At 42.4% G+C, this 16,235-nt stretch overlaps 1 protein-coding gene across 1 annotated transcript in view; it reads left to right on the forward strand.

Moving 5' to 3' along the window:
* The first annotated feature begins 3,495 nt into the window (after nucleotides 1–3,495).
* DOK6 (docking protein 6) overlaps nucleotides 3,496–16,235 on the forward strand; it is a 365,783-nt gene continuing 353,043 nt past the window's right edge. The window contains exon 1 of the mRNA XM_027069157.2: nucleotides 3,496–3,717. Coding sequence (XP_026924958.1) covers nucleotides 3,652–3,717 — 66 coding nt within the window. The 5' untranslated portion in view covers nucleotides 3,496–3,651. The remainder of the gene's footprint in view (nucleotides 3,718–16,235) is intronic.

The raw sequence follows: 16,235 nt of genomic DNA on the forward strand, positions 1-16,235 counted from the left end.
CATTTTAGAGACTGTCTACTATAGTGATTAGAGTAGGAATAGTATACTATTTTTTTGTGTGTAAGAAAACAGAAATAGAAACATTTACATCTTTCCTTATATCATCAAAAAGAAACAAGGGAAGAATAAACTTAAAACTAATAAAAATGGTTTCCTAAAAAGAGAGGGAGAGAACAGAGAGGAAGGGACAAAAATCAGAACTATATTTCTCCACATATCTTATTTTGTAGGTTTGACTTTGGAAACGTGTAACTATTTTATATAATAAAAATCTCAAAAGAGAAGAAACAATCCTTAAATATGGGATCAGCCAACCCAGTGATTAAATTGGAAATATCCATAAAAATTGAGAATTTTTCTCTTTTGAAATGTATTTCTAAAATAAAGTATTTTATGTCTTTGTAACTGAAAAGCTTAGAATCTGTAGCAAAAATAACATCCTACTAAACCAGATTATGGAAACTGAATTTCATTTCCCATTAAACAAACAATGGTTCCTAGGGAAAATAATGGACTCCAAGTCTAGAGTTGGAAATGTACAAGATGAACCTGGGATATCTTGTGATTGATCACAACAAAGCTATTAAGGTCCATGGGTACCTGATAACAACACAAAAAATATCAGTTGAAGCCAGCTCCTTCTGGTCAAAGATGGGACAATTAAAACACCGAAAAGAACAATGGCTCTGATGGATTGAACTGCATCATGTACATAAAACTCCATTTTTATGATATTCCTAAGGAAGGAGGATGTCCTTTTGTATTGGCTAAAACACACTTAATATTTCTAAAAGATTGTTTAAAAGTTGTGTAAAATTTCTAAAAAATGATTTATAAGGGTTAAGAATCAAACGTATTCCCTGCCTTTCTTATAAGGAATCTATTTGAGGACAATCCTATATCTTGCAAAGGAAAGTTTTGTCTAGAAAGATAATATCTTATAAATTCAGGTATAAAATCAAATTAGAGAATCACAATTTTGCAATCCTGAATGAAATAATGCATCAGTGCAGGCATCATCCATAGCTGAGAAAAACATTAGGTAGAAGTTTGGTGGAAAATTTTATAATGGATGCATCAGGCTGACAATACTTGAACACTGTAATCAATGGGGCAGTGAAACATTTTGTTCTTCTTGACGTGAGTTAGGTAGATATATACAGCACCTCTTATGAATTATTCTTGGAAAAAAGAAAAGAAGAATGTACTCAGATTTCTAAGTCACGTTGCTAGTTAACAGGAAGTCTGAGGCTTAGGTGACTACAATAAATAATGCCCTGAGGATACAATCAATTGTATACACACACACACACACACACACACACACACACACACACACACACACTGCTCTACCAGAAATTTAAGAATCAAAAGTAACTGTAGGAGAATATTTAAATCATATTAGTTAGGGTGTTGTAAAGACCTACATAAGTATATAAAAAAAGGCATCATCATTATATAATTATTTAAAGCCAGATTTATGAAACATGCCTGACCCTTAAGTTAGCACTGAGATTATTATTGGGAAAGCTAATCTCTGACTTCAAACACCTCACAACTGATCTATAGAAACAGATCATAATATAAATGATGGGAACCGTTAGTGGTCATGGAAATTACTGCAGACCCAAAACCAATCTGTAAATGGTGTCTCTGCAACCGAATGTTTCAGAGTCTCGGTTTCCTCATCTATTAAATGGCAAGTATTTTTTCCTTAACACACAGCATTGTGAGAGGACTGAATGAATGGTATTTAAGGCATCTGCAAATCTAAATCAGCCTTCATATAAAATCATAGTCCCGTGGTAATGGAATAGCAACAAGTGAATGGAACAGACAACCTAAGTGATCTGAATGACAGCCTAAGGGATCTGTCCATGTGACTCTAAATATTTGCCCAACATCTGGAGTGGTCCAGGGTTAACAGCCCAAACCAGTGTTTGCTACATAAACGAATGGAGAGGAAGAGTATGCTCTTGGTAAGAGTTTCTACTTCGATATACAGGCTCTAGATGAAAACTTTTGCTACTAATGGTACAAAAATCGCCTTTGCGGTGCCTATTTGATTGGGGTCAGGGACATAGTACTTGGTCCTTTAAGGTTGCATAGTTTTCCTGCCTTCAATCAAGTAGTTTCCTTTCAGTCTTAAAATTAGTATGTTCCCAATAAGGCTAAGGCATTTTTACTGAAAACATGGGAAAACACTGCTCGCTATGGGAAGTGGAAATAAACATACTGTTTTGAACTTTTATCGAATATAGACTATAAATGAAGGAGTCATTTATAAAATTTTCAATCCTATTACATTTTTTTTCTTAAAGAGAAACACCCTGAGCGACTAGGTACTAAATAGTCTTCCCTATAGCAAAAGCCCATACCTTGCCGCCAGCCAGAATGCAATACTGCTTATTTCTCCTTGCATCGTATAAAAATGGATATAATTTTTAAATTAAAATTTCTTTACACCGGGGAGCAGCCTACTTTTAAACGCCAAGCGTTCCTACGTAAAGGGGAGAAAGTTCTCCACTGTTTTTGATGTTTGCAAGTTGAACATTTCGAGAAATCATTTGCATCCACCAGTAACAGTTATGGTCTCCATCTCCCCCGGAAGATGAAATGCCACGAGCCACTCTGAGTCGTAGTTAACTAACACGCGCGCATCCATCAGTCCACGCCGGTCCTGCCAAAGAGCCCGAGCCTCGCTGCCTCTTCGCGCGAGGACGTCGGCGAGGGGGCTGCCGCGCGTGATCTCGCTCCAGCCTCCCCAGCAGCAGAGGGATTAGACACATGCGCACGCTCGGTCTCTTTGTGTGCACCGGGCAGGGCTCGGCGTCGATTTACTCTTCCCAGTGGGGCAGAGACCTGGAACGCGAGCATGTGCTCGGGAACAAAACATGCACGTACACAAGGCCATCGAAATAAACCACTGCCTCCCGTTTGCCTTCCCCTCTTCGGGGGCGTCCCCACCGCCCTTTGCCCGGGTCCAGCTGGGGAGGGGGCGCGGAGAGCCCCGGAACGAGGAGCCGTGTCCTCAGGAATCCCGCACCCGGGAGAGCGACGCGGGCTCGGGCAGAGGGGGCCGGGGGCGGGGAGTGCGACCCGGGGCGCGGGAGGCGGGAGGCGCTCCCCGCCGGAGCCGCCAGGGATGGAGCGCGTCCAGCGAGCGTCTCCGAGCGCAGCCACCCCGCGGGGCCCGGGTGGGGTGGGGTGGGGTGGGGGGCGGGGAGGGAGCCCGGGCGCCCAGTCGGCCCGCCCCTCCCCCCGCGCCGGTGCGCTCCGGCCAGCTGTGCGCCGCCGAGCGAGGCGCCAGCCCGTGGGTGCTGCCGGGGGCGGCGGCGCGGAGGGGGCGCCCGCAGCTGGCGGCGGCGCGGGCCCGGCGCTCGGCTCGCGGCGGGGGGCGGAGGTGAGGACCGGAACGCGGAGGGCGGGCGCTGCTCGCGGCGCCGGGCCCGCGTTCCCCGTCCGCGGCCGCCCTGCCACCGGCCCGCGTCCCCGCCGGCGGGAGCTCGGGGGACCGGGCGGCGGCGCGGCTGTGGCGGCGGCTGGCTGGATGCGAGACCTGCGCGGACCGGGCGGCGGCGGCGGCGGCGGCCGGCGGCTCCCGACTCGGGGAAGCGGATCGCGGAGGGGACGAGCCCGAACGCGCTGGCCATGGCCTCCAACTTTAACGACATAGTCAAGCAGGGCTACGTGAAAATCCGCAGCAGGAAGCTGGGGGTGAGTGGCTCGCTCGGCTTTCTCCTTCCCCGGCTCGCGTTTGGCGCGGCCGGCTGTAGGGAGGGGGGCGGGGAGAGGTGACCCGCGCGGGGACAGGGGCGAAGAGGGACCCGGCCCTTTCGCGGACAGCCCGCTTGTTGCTCGGCCTGTGTGGGGACCCGCACCTGCCTCGGGGGGCTCTGCACACCGGGCCGAGGGTTCCCGGAGCGCCCCGGTCCCCATCCTCATGCGCGCGCTGCTGCTGGCTTGGACCAGACTGAGAAGTCATGTAGACGGAAGGGATGGTCAGGTTGGAAGACGAATGCGCCTCAGAGGGGGGGTTTATGGACGGTGCAGCCCACAGTGCTCTGTTCTTCAAAGTGCGCCTTTCGGGGAGAATGGCTCGCTGTGCGGGAGCCGGACGGACGCTCCCGTGTGTGTATTTACAAGCCCCGTGTCCTAGTCCCCGCTTCCCCAGCCCCTTTCGAAATTCTCCTTTGATGCCCAAGCATTGCCGCGCGTCCCCGCCGGCGACTGCCAGCGAGTTTCGGGCTCCCTGAGCGGTTGCCCAGGGGCAGGCTCCCTGGCCGTGTGCGCGCCCGGACAGGTGTACCTGCGCCCGTGTGCGGGCAGGTGTGTGCTCACCGCCGCCGACACGGCAGGGTTCGCGACGGCAAAGTTTACGGAGACCTTGTCGTAGTTTTTCCGTGCAAGACGTTGTGCCTGACTTGGGAGAGAAACAGTGTAGACCCCCCCCCCCCCCCGCCCCGGGGGGTTCAGAAGTTCTCTAGTGACCAGACGAGGAGGTAGGAGGGACACGTGGATGGTCCGAGAAGACCTGGGTGTGGAGCCCCGAGGCCAGGAGGGGAGGGGCGGGCCTTTGGGCTTGGCGGGCGTGGGGGGGACCGCGGGAACGACGCGCAGGGGGTCCCGGTGGCGGCCGTGGGGGAGCGCGCGATGGGCGCGCGCGATGGGCCACCGAGAACGACCTTGGTGGGCCGGTGCAGAGCAGGTAGGGAAACCGGTGTGGGGGCGAAAGAGCCCCTTTCCCGGATTCCCTGGATGTTTCTGTACCTCGGTGTTCTCAAAGTTCCAGTTCTGCGAAGCTCCGGAATCCTGGGGCAAAGCGGCCTTGAACCAGAACATTCCCCGCTTTCCCTGCTGACTGGATGAGTCCTCCAACTTGGAGAGGGGAAGAGAGGAGGGAGAAATTCACTAATTCTCTCAGTTAAAAAGGAAGAAAGACAAATAATTCTAAATATACCGTTAGAAAATTGAACGAAGATAGGGCAGAACCCCTAAACCCCTAAAAGAGGACGCATCACTACGCACCCAGGAGTCGTTTTATCAGGAGTTGGTGGACGCAGGTGTGGGGGGGGGGGGGCACAGGGAAGGGAAAAGGGCACACCTGGGTTTTGGTGCTGCTTTCTGCTGGCTTTCTCGTTGGAGATGCAGACGGTGCCCCGAGGAGACGAGGGACCCATTCCCGAACTTGGGCCGATCCGTAGAAGTGGGGCGTACACAACGGGGCGACTACAGAGCGCCCACCCCCACCCCCACCCGGCGCAGCCAGGCGCTCCCGGGGCCTGCCGCGCGCCCTTCCGGGGCCAGAGCGCGCGCGCGCGGGCGGGGGGGGGGGCAGCCCCTCTGGTTGCAAGGGCCGCTCTCGGCTGGAGATTTAATTGCGCCTCGTTCCTTTCCCGGGAGATAGGAAGGACCCACGTGTAAAGCTGCAGTGGTCCGGGAGGCTGCCGGCTTCTCGCGGGCGGGACGCGCTGCGCGGCAAGCGAGAGCTGGAGGGGAGCACCATTTTAGGAACTTGACCTTTGCAGCCCTTTGCTCCCCCACGGGGTGCTTGCTCATCATTCTCGCGCCTTCCGTCTTCTTGGAATCTCAGTTGGGTCTGACACCTCAGACGTTACAAGCTAACGGATGATTCAGGTCCCCCGGGTAGATGTGTATCTCCTAACACAGAGTCACTGTGTACATGAGATGAGACTAAGAAATATAACCCTGAGGACCCCGGCCTTCGCGCTCTTGGCCCCGGGGGTGTGTAGGATTCCTCTCCCATTCCCAGCTTTCCAGGATTTGCTACGACAAAAACGGGATATGCAACCTAATTAAAATGTAGGATCCAAGGAAAGAGCACTGACTGCTTCCTGGGGAACCATGCGTGTTAACAGCCTTTGAAATGTCCTTTTAAAACACCATTCCTCTTTAAGATGCGTGCAAATGTGTTTGCAATCCCATAGCATCCGTTTCCAGACTCACTGCTTGCAGATAAGCCTTTGTAAAAGACGCCCTTCAGAGAAAACAGTAAAAGCATGTTTATGTATAGGTTAATTGCTTTTGTCTTCCATTTCTACTTGAGAAATGTAAACTTCAGACTTTGGTGTTGAAACACTTTTGTTTTAATATTAAATCGAAACGTTAAACTAAATTAACCTTCACTATTTTGAAGAATATTATTTAAAAACCTATAGAGACTTTCAATTCAGAATATTCTAGTATTCAGAAGGGTGAATTCACGTGACAAACCTATAGATTCTGTGAAGCTTAGTAAGTTAAGTTTGTCTCATAAGATAGTAAAACTCTAAGCAGGTGTTGTGTGCGTTAAGCATAGCGATAGAATTTATCTAAACGTTAAAATGTAATTTTCATAGTTAATAAGACATATTACTAATGTCATGGACTCAGAAGTATGGGCTTTTCCAAGTAAAATAATATTTTGAACTCAAATGATACGTCACGATTCTTTTTATGGTTTATGTTTAGAACTAAAATAAAAGGAATTCTGATGAAATATGCACAGATATTTGATTCATGAGGTACTGAACTCGTACTTGCAAAAACCAAATTTTATAATAATCTAAAGGGGAAAATAGACCCCTGGGCATGAGGCCAGTGGTATCCGAGATTATGACACAAAAGCATATTTTGAGATGAGATGTTCTATTGGATTCTTTTCTCCTTACTAGTTAGTGTTCCCTATTGTGCTGAATGAGGGCAGAAAAACACTAGTTGCCTTTTGGGCTAGGGAAAACCAGGATCCAGGCCCTTCCAGATTGAAATGGTGAAAGGGCCCTTGCCTTGTGTCTTCCTACAGAATTTAGTGCTCCCAGTGGAGAATATTTCCTTACCCAGTTGTTTGAGTGAAGTAGTGAGTGTTGAACAATTTTTTGAATGTTTGCTTTGAAGTTTGTCTTGACTCATTAACCAGCTTATCTTCCATTCAGGAAAATAATTTTGAAAAAAAATAGTATAATTGCCCCAAATTTTACTCTTGTCTTGAAATTATGTTTATTCAATCATTAAAATTTTAAAGGTATTAAATCATTAAACATATAATGACATGACTCTTAGAGTCATGTCTTTATAGTCTATGTTAATTTTTCATTATGACATATCATAGTTTGTATGAATATATTATTTTCCTTTTGCATGATTTAAAAGCCCTTACTGTAGTTCAGTTTCTTTTGCCCTCTTCTGTGTTGCATAACTGGTATTATAATTCACAAGGTGCCATAGTGGTCAGTATTTTTTTTAATAAAAAGTTACTTAACAGGACTAATAACAATAAAACAAAGCAAAAGCATGTTGGCCAAAATTGTTTATCTCTTAGCCTTTATTAATTAAATGTTTCCTTGTGACCACTGAAAGATTAAATTTAGTCCGCAAGGCATATATTATAAAATATCCAACCTGTTCTTGGTTTGCAGATAAACTAAGAACTCGACCACCGAAATCATTAAAATAACTTTACACATGACGTGTGGACTCTATATTGTAGCTAAAGTAAATGCAGCCTTATAGAGGGACGTCATCATCACTATCATTAACATCGCTGTACAATCCCGGCTGCCACAGTTTGACTAATTCTAGACTCAGCCTTCACATCATTGTTCTCAAGGAATTCTGTTCAAATACATCAGTGAGGCTATTCACAGGCACACTGTGCACAAATAAATAGTATTTTACACAAAATCGTTTTCTATTTCTTTCTCAAAGTCAGGTCAGGGATTTTGCTGTTTGTGTGGGTATCCAAGGAACGTCTCGAAATAGGTTGGCGTTTGCACATTCAAAGTATAATCAAATAATTATGAAGCATCTACTGTGTATGAGGTGTGTGTGTGTGTGTGTGTGTGTGTGTGTGTGTGAGAGAGAGAGAGAGAGAGAGAGGGAGGGGGGGGGAGAGAGAGAGGGGGGGAGAGAGAGGGGGGGGAGAGAGAGAGACTGTTCCAGAGTCATGTTGTATTAAGTCAGCGTTATTAGCAAGAAATACCTCCTACATCACTACTACTCACAGTACGTTAGGCCAGTAAGAGTCACTTTACCCCAACCTGGATATAAGGGAAGCAGAGAAAGTCAGAGCAACACATTTGGAGTATGTGATGAGCCCCAACGTTATGAACTGAACATCTATTCAGGATTTTCTCTTTTGCATAGTCTCCCTTTGTTTCAAGAACTTACTGTGGATTCATCCACATCTTGCTTTCTCTACCACTTTGATTCAAACCTTGAGATGCTTCCATCCCTGGCTTGATGATTATTGAGCTTCCTGTAAGTTCTTTGGGTTTTCTTGTTCTTCCACAAACAGCTTTCTTCTGATGATGGAAGAGAGTTGTTTTTCATGAGAGACGTTTATGAGAATTTACCCCTTTGTAGAAGTTTATTTATTAATATAAATGGGAGTTTTCATGTGTGCATTTGCATTATTTTGGTTGACTAGAGCAATTAAAAATGTCTCTGGTTTCCCAAATATCTAGAAAGTATTTTATGAAGAGTGATTTTATTTTATATGACATACGTTACCAGTTTTCCAAGAATAAGATGCAATAAATACATTTAAGATAAAATTTATAAATAACTTAATCACTTTGACCATTCAGAAGTTAAAAGAACTTTCAGGATCGTTACTTCAGGTATGAATTCTCCCGTCCATGGCTTTAAGACATGGAAGTTGCTTTCAGTGTATTTAAATCTTTACTCATTCTGGAATATTGCGTATCCTGGACATTGCTTTCTGGAAATGACCCATTGTATCCATGGTTATTTATCATTTATCTCTTTCTCATAAAATATGGATTTAGAATACATGAAAATTCTAATTATTTTAGCGGTTTTTATTTTAGGTTTTCATTCATGGTGACTATCATGTATATATTTAACACTATGTATACGTTCCACTTAATTTCTGTATCTATATCTGTCTCTATCTCTATCGACTTATCTACCTATCTCTACAAGAATTACTGGTTCTTACAATTTTAGAGTTGAAAAACATCTTGTATACCTTCTATAGAATCCCTGTATATTAATTTGTTTGCAATTATATGTACGTATGGCATTTCTGGTATTTTCAGAAATTAGTGAGATTTTTGTCTTTTTAAAAAATCCCTACGCATGCATATGGGCATGCCTGATGTTCTTTGATTTTCAAAACTTAAAGCCAAAAACAAGGAAAATAAAAATAAGCCTACCTGTAAACACCAAGCCCAGACGTTTTGCTAGATATTGATATTAAATGATTATGTCTGTGTGCTACCTGGGGCCAGCTGTTACATCAGAAGTGAGATATAAATGTTCACATCTCAGTTTTTATCTTAATATATTTACACATGACTGCTGGCAAGGTGAATCTTAAAAGATGGCATTTCCTCAGATAACAAAGATTATACTCAGTGCTTAGGGAAATCTTACAAATTTACTGAAATAAATTGTGAGTAGAGTAATTATGCAGTGGTAAAATATCTTTGTAAGAATTTACAAAATTGCCAGTTTCCTTCAATGTCTTTCAAAAGTGCTCAGTAATGGTTGATATCTAGGATCAGTCTAAAATACACACACACACACACACACACACACACACACACACACACACACACACACAGTTTAATTTGAAGCCTATGTGTTTGAAATAGGTGTGATCCATTTTTGTTGTTTGAAGTATTTTTGTCGTGTTCTATTTGGATTGTAACAACCCATGTGAATAATATTGGGTAGGACTATTAAGTATTCATGACTCTGCTCTGTTTCTGTTGACACCCACTTCATTTTAGAAACTACACAGGTCAAAAGTGAGCAGTATAAACAAAATAAAAATTATCTATTTTCCTGCCATCTACTGATCTTCTCTAGATGTTGTGAATTTTGAAGTTTTAGTTTTAAGGAAGAAATAATTTCCATCAAATGGGACAAACTAATTAAAAGAGAGAATACTATAATTTCTTTACCTCAGTTTTACTGATTTTGTCTTAACTTTCGTCACGGTATTTTCTTTTTCTTTAAGCTCTGGTAGCATTGTCCAAAGAGTTCAAGAATGTAGGTAAAGGACATTTTCTTGAACTTTCTGCATAAATCTTCATTAGTTTTAAGATAGAGAGCAGTATTATCCTTTGAGTACTTCATTTTTATATTGCAACACTATCCCTCAGTGAGAGTATTACACCTGTCAGTCCAATTGAATGGAACAAGGCATGATATTTTGTTATTAGTGGGGAACAGAAACTCATTTAATAAAGAAATGTTTTCATGTTGTTTGAAATAAATGGTGGTTGTAATATTTGAACATGTGCAAAGTATTTCTCCTGTTACTGTACTAAATTCATTATAAAAAAGCTTGGCTAATATTTTGGCTTAACAGTAAACTGACTGAGAGGTCAGACACTTTGAGCTTTGATTTGAAGCTTCGTAAAAGTAATGTAATCATTTTGCCTTGTAGGGTACCATGTATTTTACAGCCTCTAAAGAATTTTCACATATATTGTCTTATATAATTTTCCCAGCATGCTTTTTGAAAGTATATTTGATGTTACCCTCATTTAATTTTACCTTTTGTACATAAACTCAGATCCAGAAAAAGTAAAGTGGATCAGCCAGAGCGACAGAGACACAGATTGGGTTTGTGTGGGACTGTATATACTCAAATCTAGGTATGGTAACTTCAGGTTCAGTGTCCCATCTACAAGGCAACAGCTTCCACTTTGCAATATACATAGGTAGCAACCCATCTATTCGCGTTATTCAAAGTAAGTGTTTTCTTCAGGTGGCTACATAGTGTAAAGCTAATGTTACCATTCACTTGACTCAACTTTAAGTTGTTTACATTGTGGATAAAAGTGCTGCTGGCAGGTGGGAGGTGGAGGAACTGGCAGAAGGTGGTCAAAGATACTTCCCTTGTAAGATCAGTAAGTTCTGGAGATGGAATGCACAGCACGGTGACTGTAGCTAACAGTGCTGTATAGTGTATCTTAAAGTTGCTAGGAGAGTAGATCTCCAAAGTTCTCATCGTAAGAGAACAAAATCATACCTGGATGAGGTGATGGATGTTAAATAACCTCAGTGTGCTAATCGCGTCACAATGCGTATGCAGATCAGATCATAAAGGTGTACATCTTCAACTTCTGCCACGTAATATATCAACTGTATCTCAGTAAAACGGAAAAAACAAGTGCTATTTAGGAAGAGAATTGATACCACAATACGGACATAATACGCAGGTATTTTTCCAGACCACTTTAAATGGACATGATTTCATTTTCATTATACCACCTAAAAACCGGCTAACTTCTTGTAGGAGTGGAGAACAGGCTCCAAAATGCAGCTGATCGTGTCTATGTAGAATTTAAAATATTTAAAAATATTGAAATCTCTTTATTTTAGCATTACCATTATTTATGAGAGATGATCTTTTATTAAAACAGTTATATAGGGGGCGCCTGGGTGGCTCAGTCAGTTAAGCGACTGACTCTTGATTTTGGCTCAGGTCATGATCTTCTGGTTCATGAGTTCAAGCCCCTTCATTGGGCTCTGCACTGACAGTGCGGAGCCCGCTTGGGATTCTCTCTCCCCTCTCCCTCTCTGTTTCTCCCCACTTGTGCTCTTTCTCTCTCTCAAAATAAGTAAATAAACTTAAAAATTAAAAAAAAAAGTTGTATAAAAGATCACGTTTAAATTAATGCAAAAGAGTTCATCTAAAAAAACCATAATTTAAAAATCATACATTTCTCCTGGGACCTGGCAAATCAAAAGATGTTATGTAGTGAGGTGGTCATGCAGCAAAGAACGTGACAGTGTTACCCAAATCCCTGCACCTCGGGCAAGACGGAATCCACCGTGACAGCCGTGACCTGCTCCTGCCAGGCCTCACAGTTTCTTGTGTCGCTTGCTACTTTTAAGAAAAAGGAATTGAAATATATATACTCGTGTAGATTTTTTGGATACATTTTTAAGTTCATTTATTTATTTGGAGAGAGAGAGAGAGAGAGAGAGAGAGAGAGAGAGAGAGAGAGAGAAAACGAGTGGGGGAGGGGCAAAGAGGGGGGCGGATGGAGGATCCCAAGCAGGCTCTATGCCGACAGCAGATAGCTTGATGAGGGGCTCAGACTCACCAACCGTAAGGTCATGACCTGAGCCAAAGCTGGACACTTAACCGACTGAGCCACCCAGGCATCTCTGTGTAGATTTTTATAGAAGGTATCATACATGTATAAACATGTACAATCATTTTTCTCTTCATGATTTGTTTCTTCGTAAATATGCAGTTGGTTTTCTCTGACCATTCACTAGCCTTTAAGATATGTACTTACGTATGTATGTTCATGTATGTGTATACATATGTATGTGTCATAAATACATATATGTGTGTTATATATTAAATATAATATGTATATACAGTATTTCCACATGACATGTTAATACTCATATTTAAAAAAAAAAAGTAATTCTCAATCATGACTGCATGTTGAAGTTACCTACAGAGCCCAGATTTTTCCTCACTGATTTGGTCTGGCTGAGTTTTGAACGTGGATATGCTTTTGGAGTTCCCCAGAGGTTTCTGATCTGGTGCTAGGGTTGATAATCATTGCCTGACAGTGAGGATTTGGGGGTAAATAAGGGAAATGTGAGACGTATTAGACGACTATAAACTAACAAAAACACTGTTATTAGTGCTTGAGACTTACACATTGTCATTTCTGAAATATATAGTTATCCAATAAATCAGTCACATAATGCTGGGCATTCTATAAGGCTTTATGATGTGAATACAAAAATGATAAAGTAGAAATTTCTTTGAGGGACAGAAATTTACTTCTTTTTTAAAATTTTTTTTAATGTTTATTCATTTTTGAGAGACAGAGAGAGACAGAGCATGAGCAGGGAAGGGGCAGAGAGAGAGGGAGACACTGAATCTGAAGCAGGATCTAGGCTCTGAGCTGTCAGTGCAGAGCCTGACGCGGGGCTTGAACTCACGAACTGTGAGATCATGACCTGAGCCGAAGTCGGGCACTCAACCGACTGAGCCACCCAGGCGCCCCAACAGAAATTTACTTCTCAATGTGGTGGACATAACTTAAATTTTTCTTTTTCTTTTTTCTTTTCTTTTCTTTTCTTTTCTTTTCTTTTCTTTTCTTTTCTTTTCTTTTCTTTTCTTTTCTTTCCTTTCCTTTCCTTTCCTTTCCTTTCCTTTCCTTTCCTTTCCTTTCTATTTTCTTTTCTTTTCTTTTCTTTTATTGAGAGAGAGTGCATGTACAAGTTAGTGGGAAGGGGCAGAAAGAGACAGGGAGGGACAGAAAATCTCAAGCAGGCTCCATGCTCAGTGCAGAACCCAATGCGGGACTTGATCCCAGGACCCTGGAATCACGACCTGAGCCAAAATCAAGTCAGACGCTCAACCGACTGAGCCACCTAGGCGCCCCATAACTTAAAATTTTCTAAAGACTCTGAATCATTCTTTCTGTGAGCCATCTTGATGTACGGCTGACACTGCAATATGGTTACTCACAAAAGACATCCTTCTTTTACTTTGTGTGTTCTGATGTAAGTGATTACAATACCATGGCTGTTTAAAACTCAGTAACTTCTGATAATGCTCTATTGGAGAGTCAATGCTTCAGACTTTATTAAGGACAAGCACCTGTAAGAGTGTCTGGGTGGCTCAGTCAGTTAAGCATCTGACTTTGGCTCAGGTCATGATCTCACAGTTTGTGGGTTCGAGCCCTGTGTCGGGCTGTGTGCTGACAGCTGGGAGCCTGGACCCTGCTTCCGTTTCTTCCTCTCTCTCTCTGTCCTTCCCCTGCTCATGCTCTGTCTGTCTGTCTCTCTCAAAACTAAATAAACATTTAAAAAAAAAAAGGAAGAAGAAAAGAAAAAAAAAACCTTGAGGCTTAGAGTCGATTTTATATTCTTCATAGGTCTGGGTTTATGGCTTTGCAAGGCAGTTAACTGCAGCGTCACACCTCATTCTTGGTATTTCAGAGGTTTCTTTTGTTCTTGCCTTTGTTGTTTGGTTTCCTATTTGAAGAGACAGAGCATAAATGGATGGGTGGAGAGAGAGAATTGAGACAATATATGGCAAATACCTAGTGAGTACACATAGACAGTATGTGCTTTGTGGTTTATAGAGAAAGTAACACCAAGCTGAGAAATCATGTATAGAGAAGGCTTTGTGAGTTCCATGCAGAAGAAATAGCATACCTAAATGGTAACATGTGTCTGGATGGGTGAGGAACATTGAGTAAAGGCCCAGAATAAAGGGCTTACAATGTTCTAAGAACCCAAGAAGTCACCGATGTATTTTATAGGAAAGGTTAATGTTCATTCTCAATTTAGCAACATCCCTGAATCTTGAATGTATAGAAGGCATTGTGGTAAAGTAGTATTTGGTCAAGGAGAGCAACGAGGGGTGAAGTTTAGTATACTAGAAAAGCATGTTTTACTTCTAGTGGCTAGCCATGATTGAGAATCACTGACATGGGAGTATTTTTTTTTTAGCACCGAGAAGAAATAAGTCTTCTACCTGTCACTGTTTGCTTTGAAAAGTTGGCTGTCGTATTGTCACCTTTTGAAAATGATTAGACTTTCCCCCTCTGCCTGCATTTAATACCCTCATTTTCTGGTTTTCAGAAATATTGCTGTGCTGGGTATAAATGTAGCTTTAATTGTATTTATTATTCCTGGGTTTATAATGCTTCTGGATTTTATGGCTTGATATATTTCTTCTGTTCTGAAAAGTTATTTGCTGTTTCCCCTTCTGTCTTATCAATTCTATCCACTCTTTTCTCTTCTTCCTGACTCATGTACTAAATCATTTATACCATATTTTCTGTACTTCTGTGCCTTTTTCTATTTCATTTTTTTTTGTCACTCAAAGCTTCAGGATGGATATTTTCTTACACATTTTCTAGTTCACTAATTTTCTATTCAACTATGAATAATCTACTGTTGAATTTATTCATTGTATTCAATTTAAGTTATTTCTTTCAGGGATACAATTTTCATTCGATCCTGTTTTTTAGAATTTCCGACAGAAATAAATTCTCAGTTTTGTCTTTGGTGGGCTTCAATGCCTTCAAATAGATGACTTTTGTATTTTCCCAGCTTTCCTAATTGTCAGCAAGTAGGCTGGCCTGAGTTACCCAGGATGCCACTAACAGAAATGGGAAATTCTCAGCTGGTTGAATTTGGTAGAGATTTCTGCATGGGGAAACAGGGGCTTTGTGGTCCTCCAGAACTGTGCTGAGAGCCAAGAAAGTTGGCTTTAGCTCTTCCTTAGCAGCGAGACTCTGTGGTAATTTTGTCTTCAGATATTTTTAGCTGGGTTATCCATCTTTGTAGGAGAACTAGGGTTTGTGATAGTGAAATTGAAGAAAAAAAAAAGACCAAGCCATTTGGGTGATAGGACTAAACACAACTGCTGCAAGTAGTGTTTATGTGTAACCTGTCTGTGCATAAAAATGGCGGGGGGGACATGAGGCAAAAAGCAGTTAAAAGCCTGCTCTAGCATTCGACTTCATGAACAAGGCCGAACTGTTCTGCCCCTTTCACAATGGTTCTTAACACTGGACATACATTACAATCACAGGAAATGGTTTTTGAGTTTTGGTGTGTGTGTGTGTGTGTGTGTGTGTGTGTGTGTGTGTGTGTGTGTGTGAGTGTGTGTGTGTGTGTGTGTAAATAACAATGACAAGTTCTGCTTCCAGAGATTTCTTACTTAGTGGATCTCTGGGCAATAGAATTGTTTGTTCATTTGTGTTTGTTTGGTTTCGTATCAGTCTACCCAAGTTGACGCTCTTCACCAGAAAAGAATTCAAAACAAGTTGTTTATCACTATATATTACCACAAAACCCTACTGAACTAGGATAATTAGGTGTAGTATGCCTTCATAAGTAGTTAAACAAATTAACAGTATGAATCAGGTATTCATCATTTGGTTTCTCACCCAGCATTTCCATCTTTTTCAATATATTTGGATAGCACCCCATCATCAATATTATAGATATCATCAATATTATAGCTATTGAAGATAGCAAATAAACCTCACATTATTAGAAGATGAAATGCCAAAAATATTCTTTCCTCATATCTTCTGCTGCCAGGACATGAGAAACGAACTAGGTGTTACCAATTACATGACCAGACTTTGAGTCAGCGATAAAAGAAGGCAGCCCAGGATAGAGATCTTCACGGGGGACAACAGAGTAATTGTTTCTACTGCACTGATTTATTGATGCAAAAGTATAAGCATTGTGCATGGTTG

Source organism: Acinonyx jubatus, chromosome D3 (assembly GCF_027475565.1).
Source record: "Acinonyx jubatus isolate Ajub_Pintada_27869175 chromosome D3, VMU_Ajub_asm_v1.0, whole genome shotgun sequence".
Lineage (NCBI taxonomy): Eukaryota > Metazoa > Chordata > Mammalia > Carnivora > Felidae > Acinonyx > Acinonyx jubatus.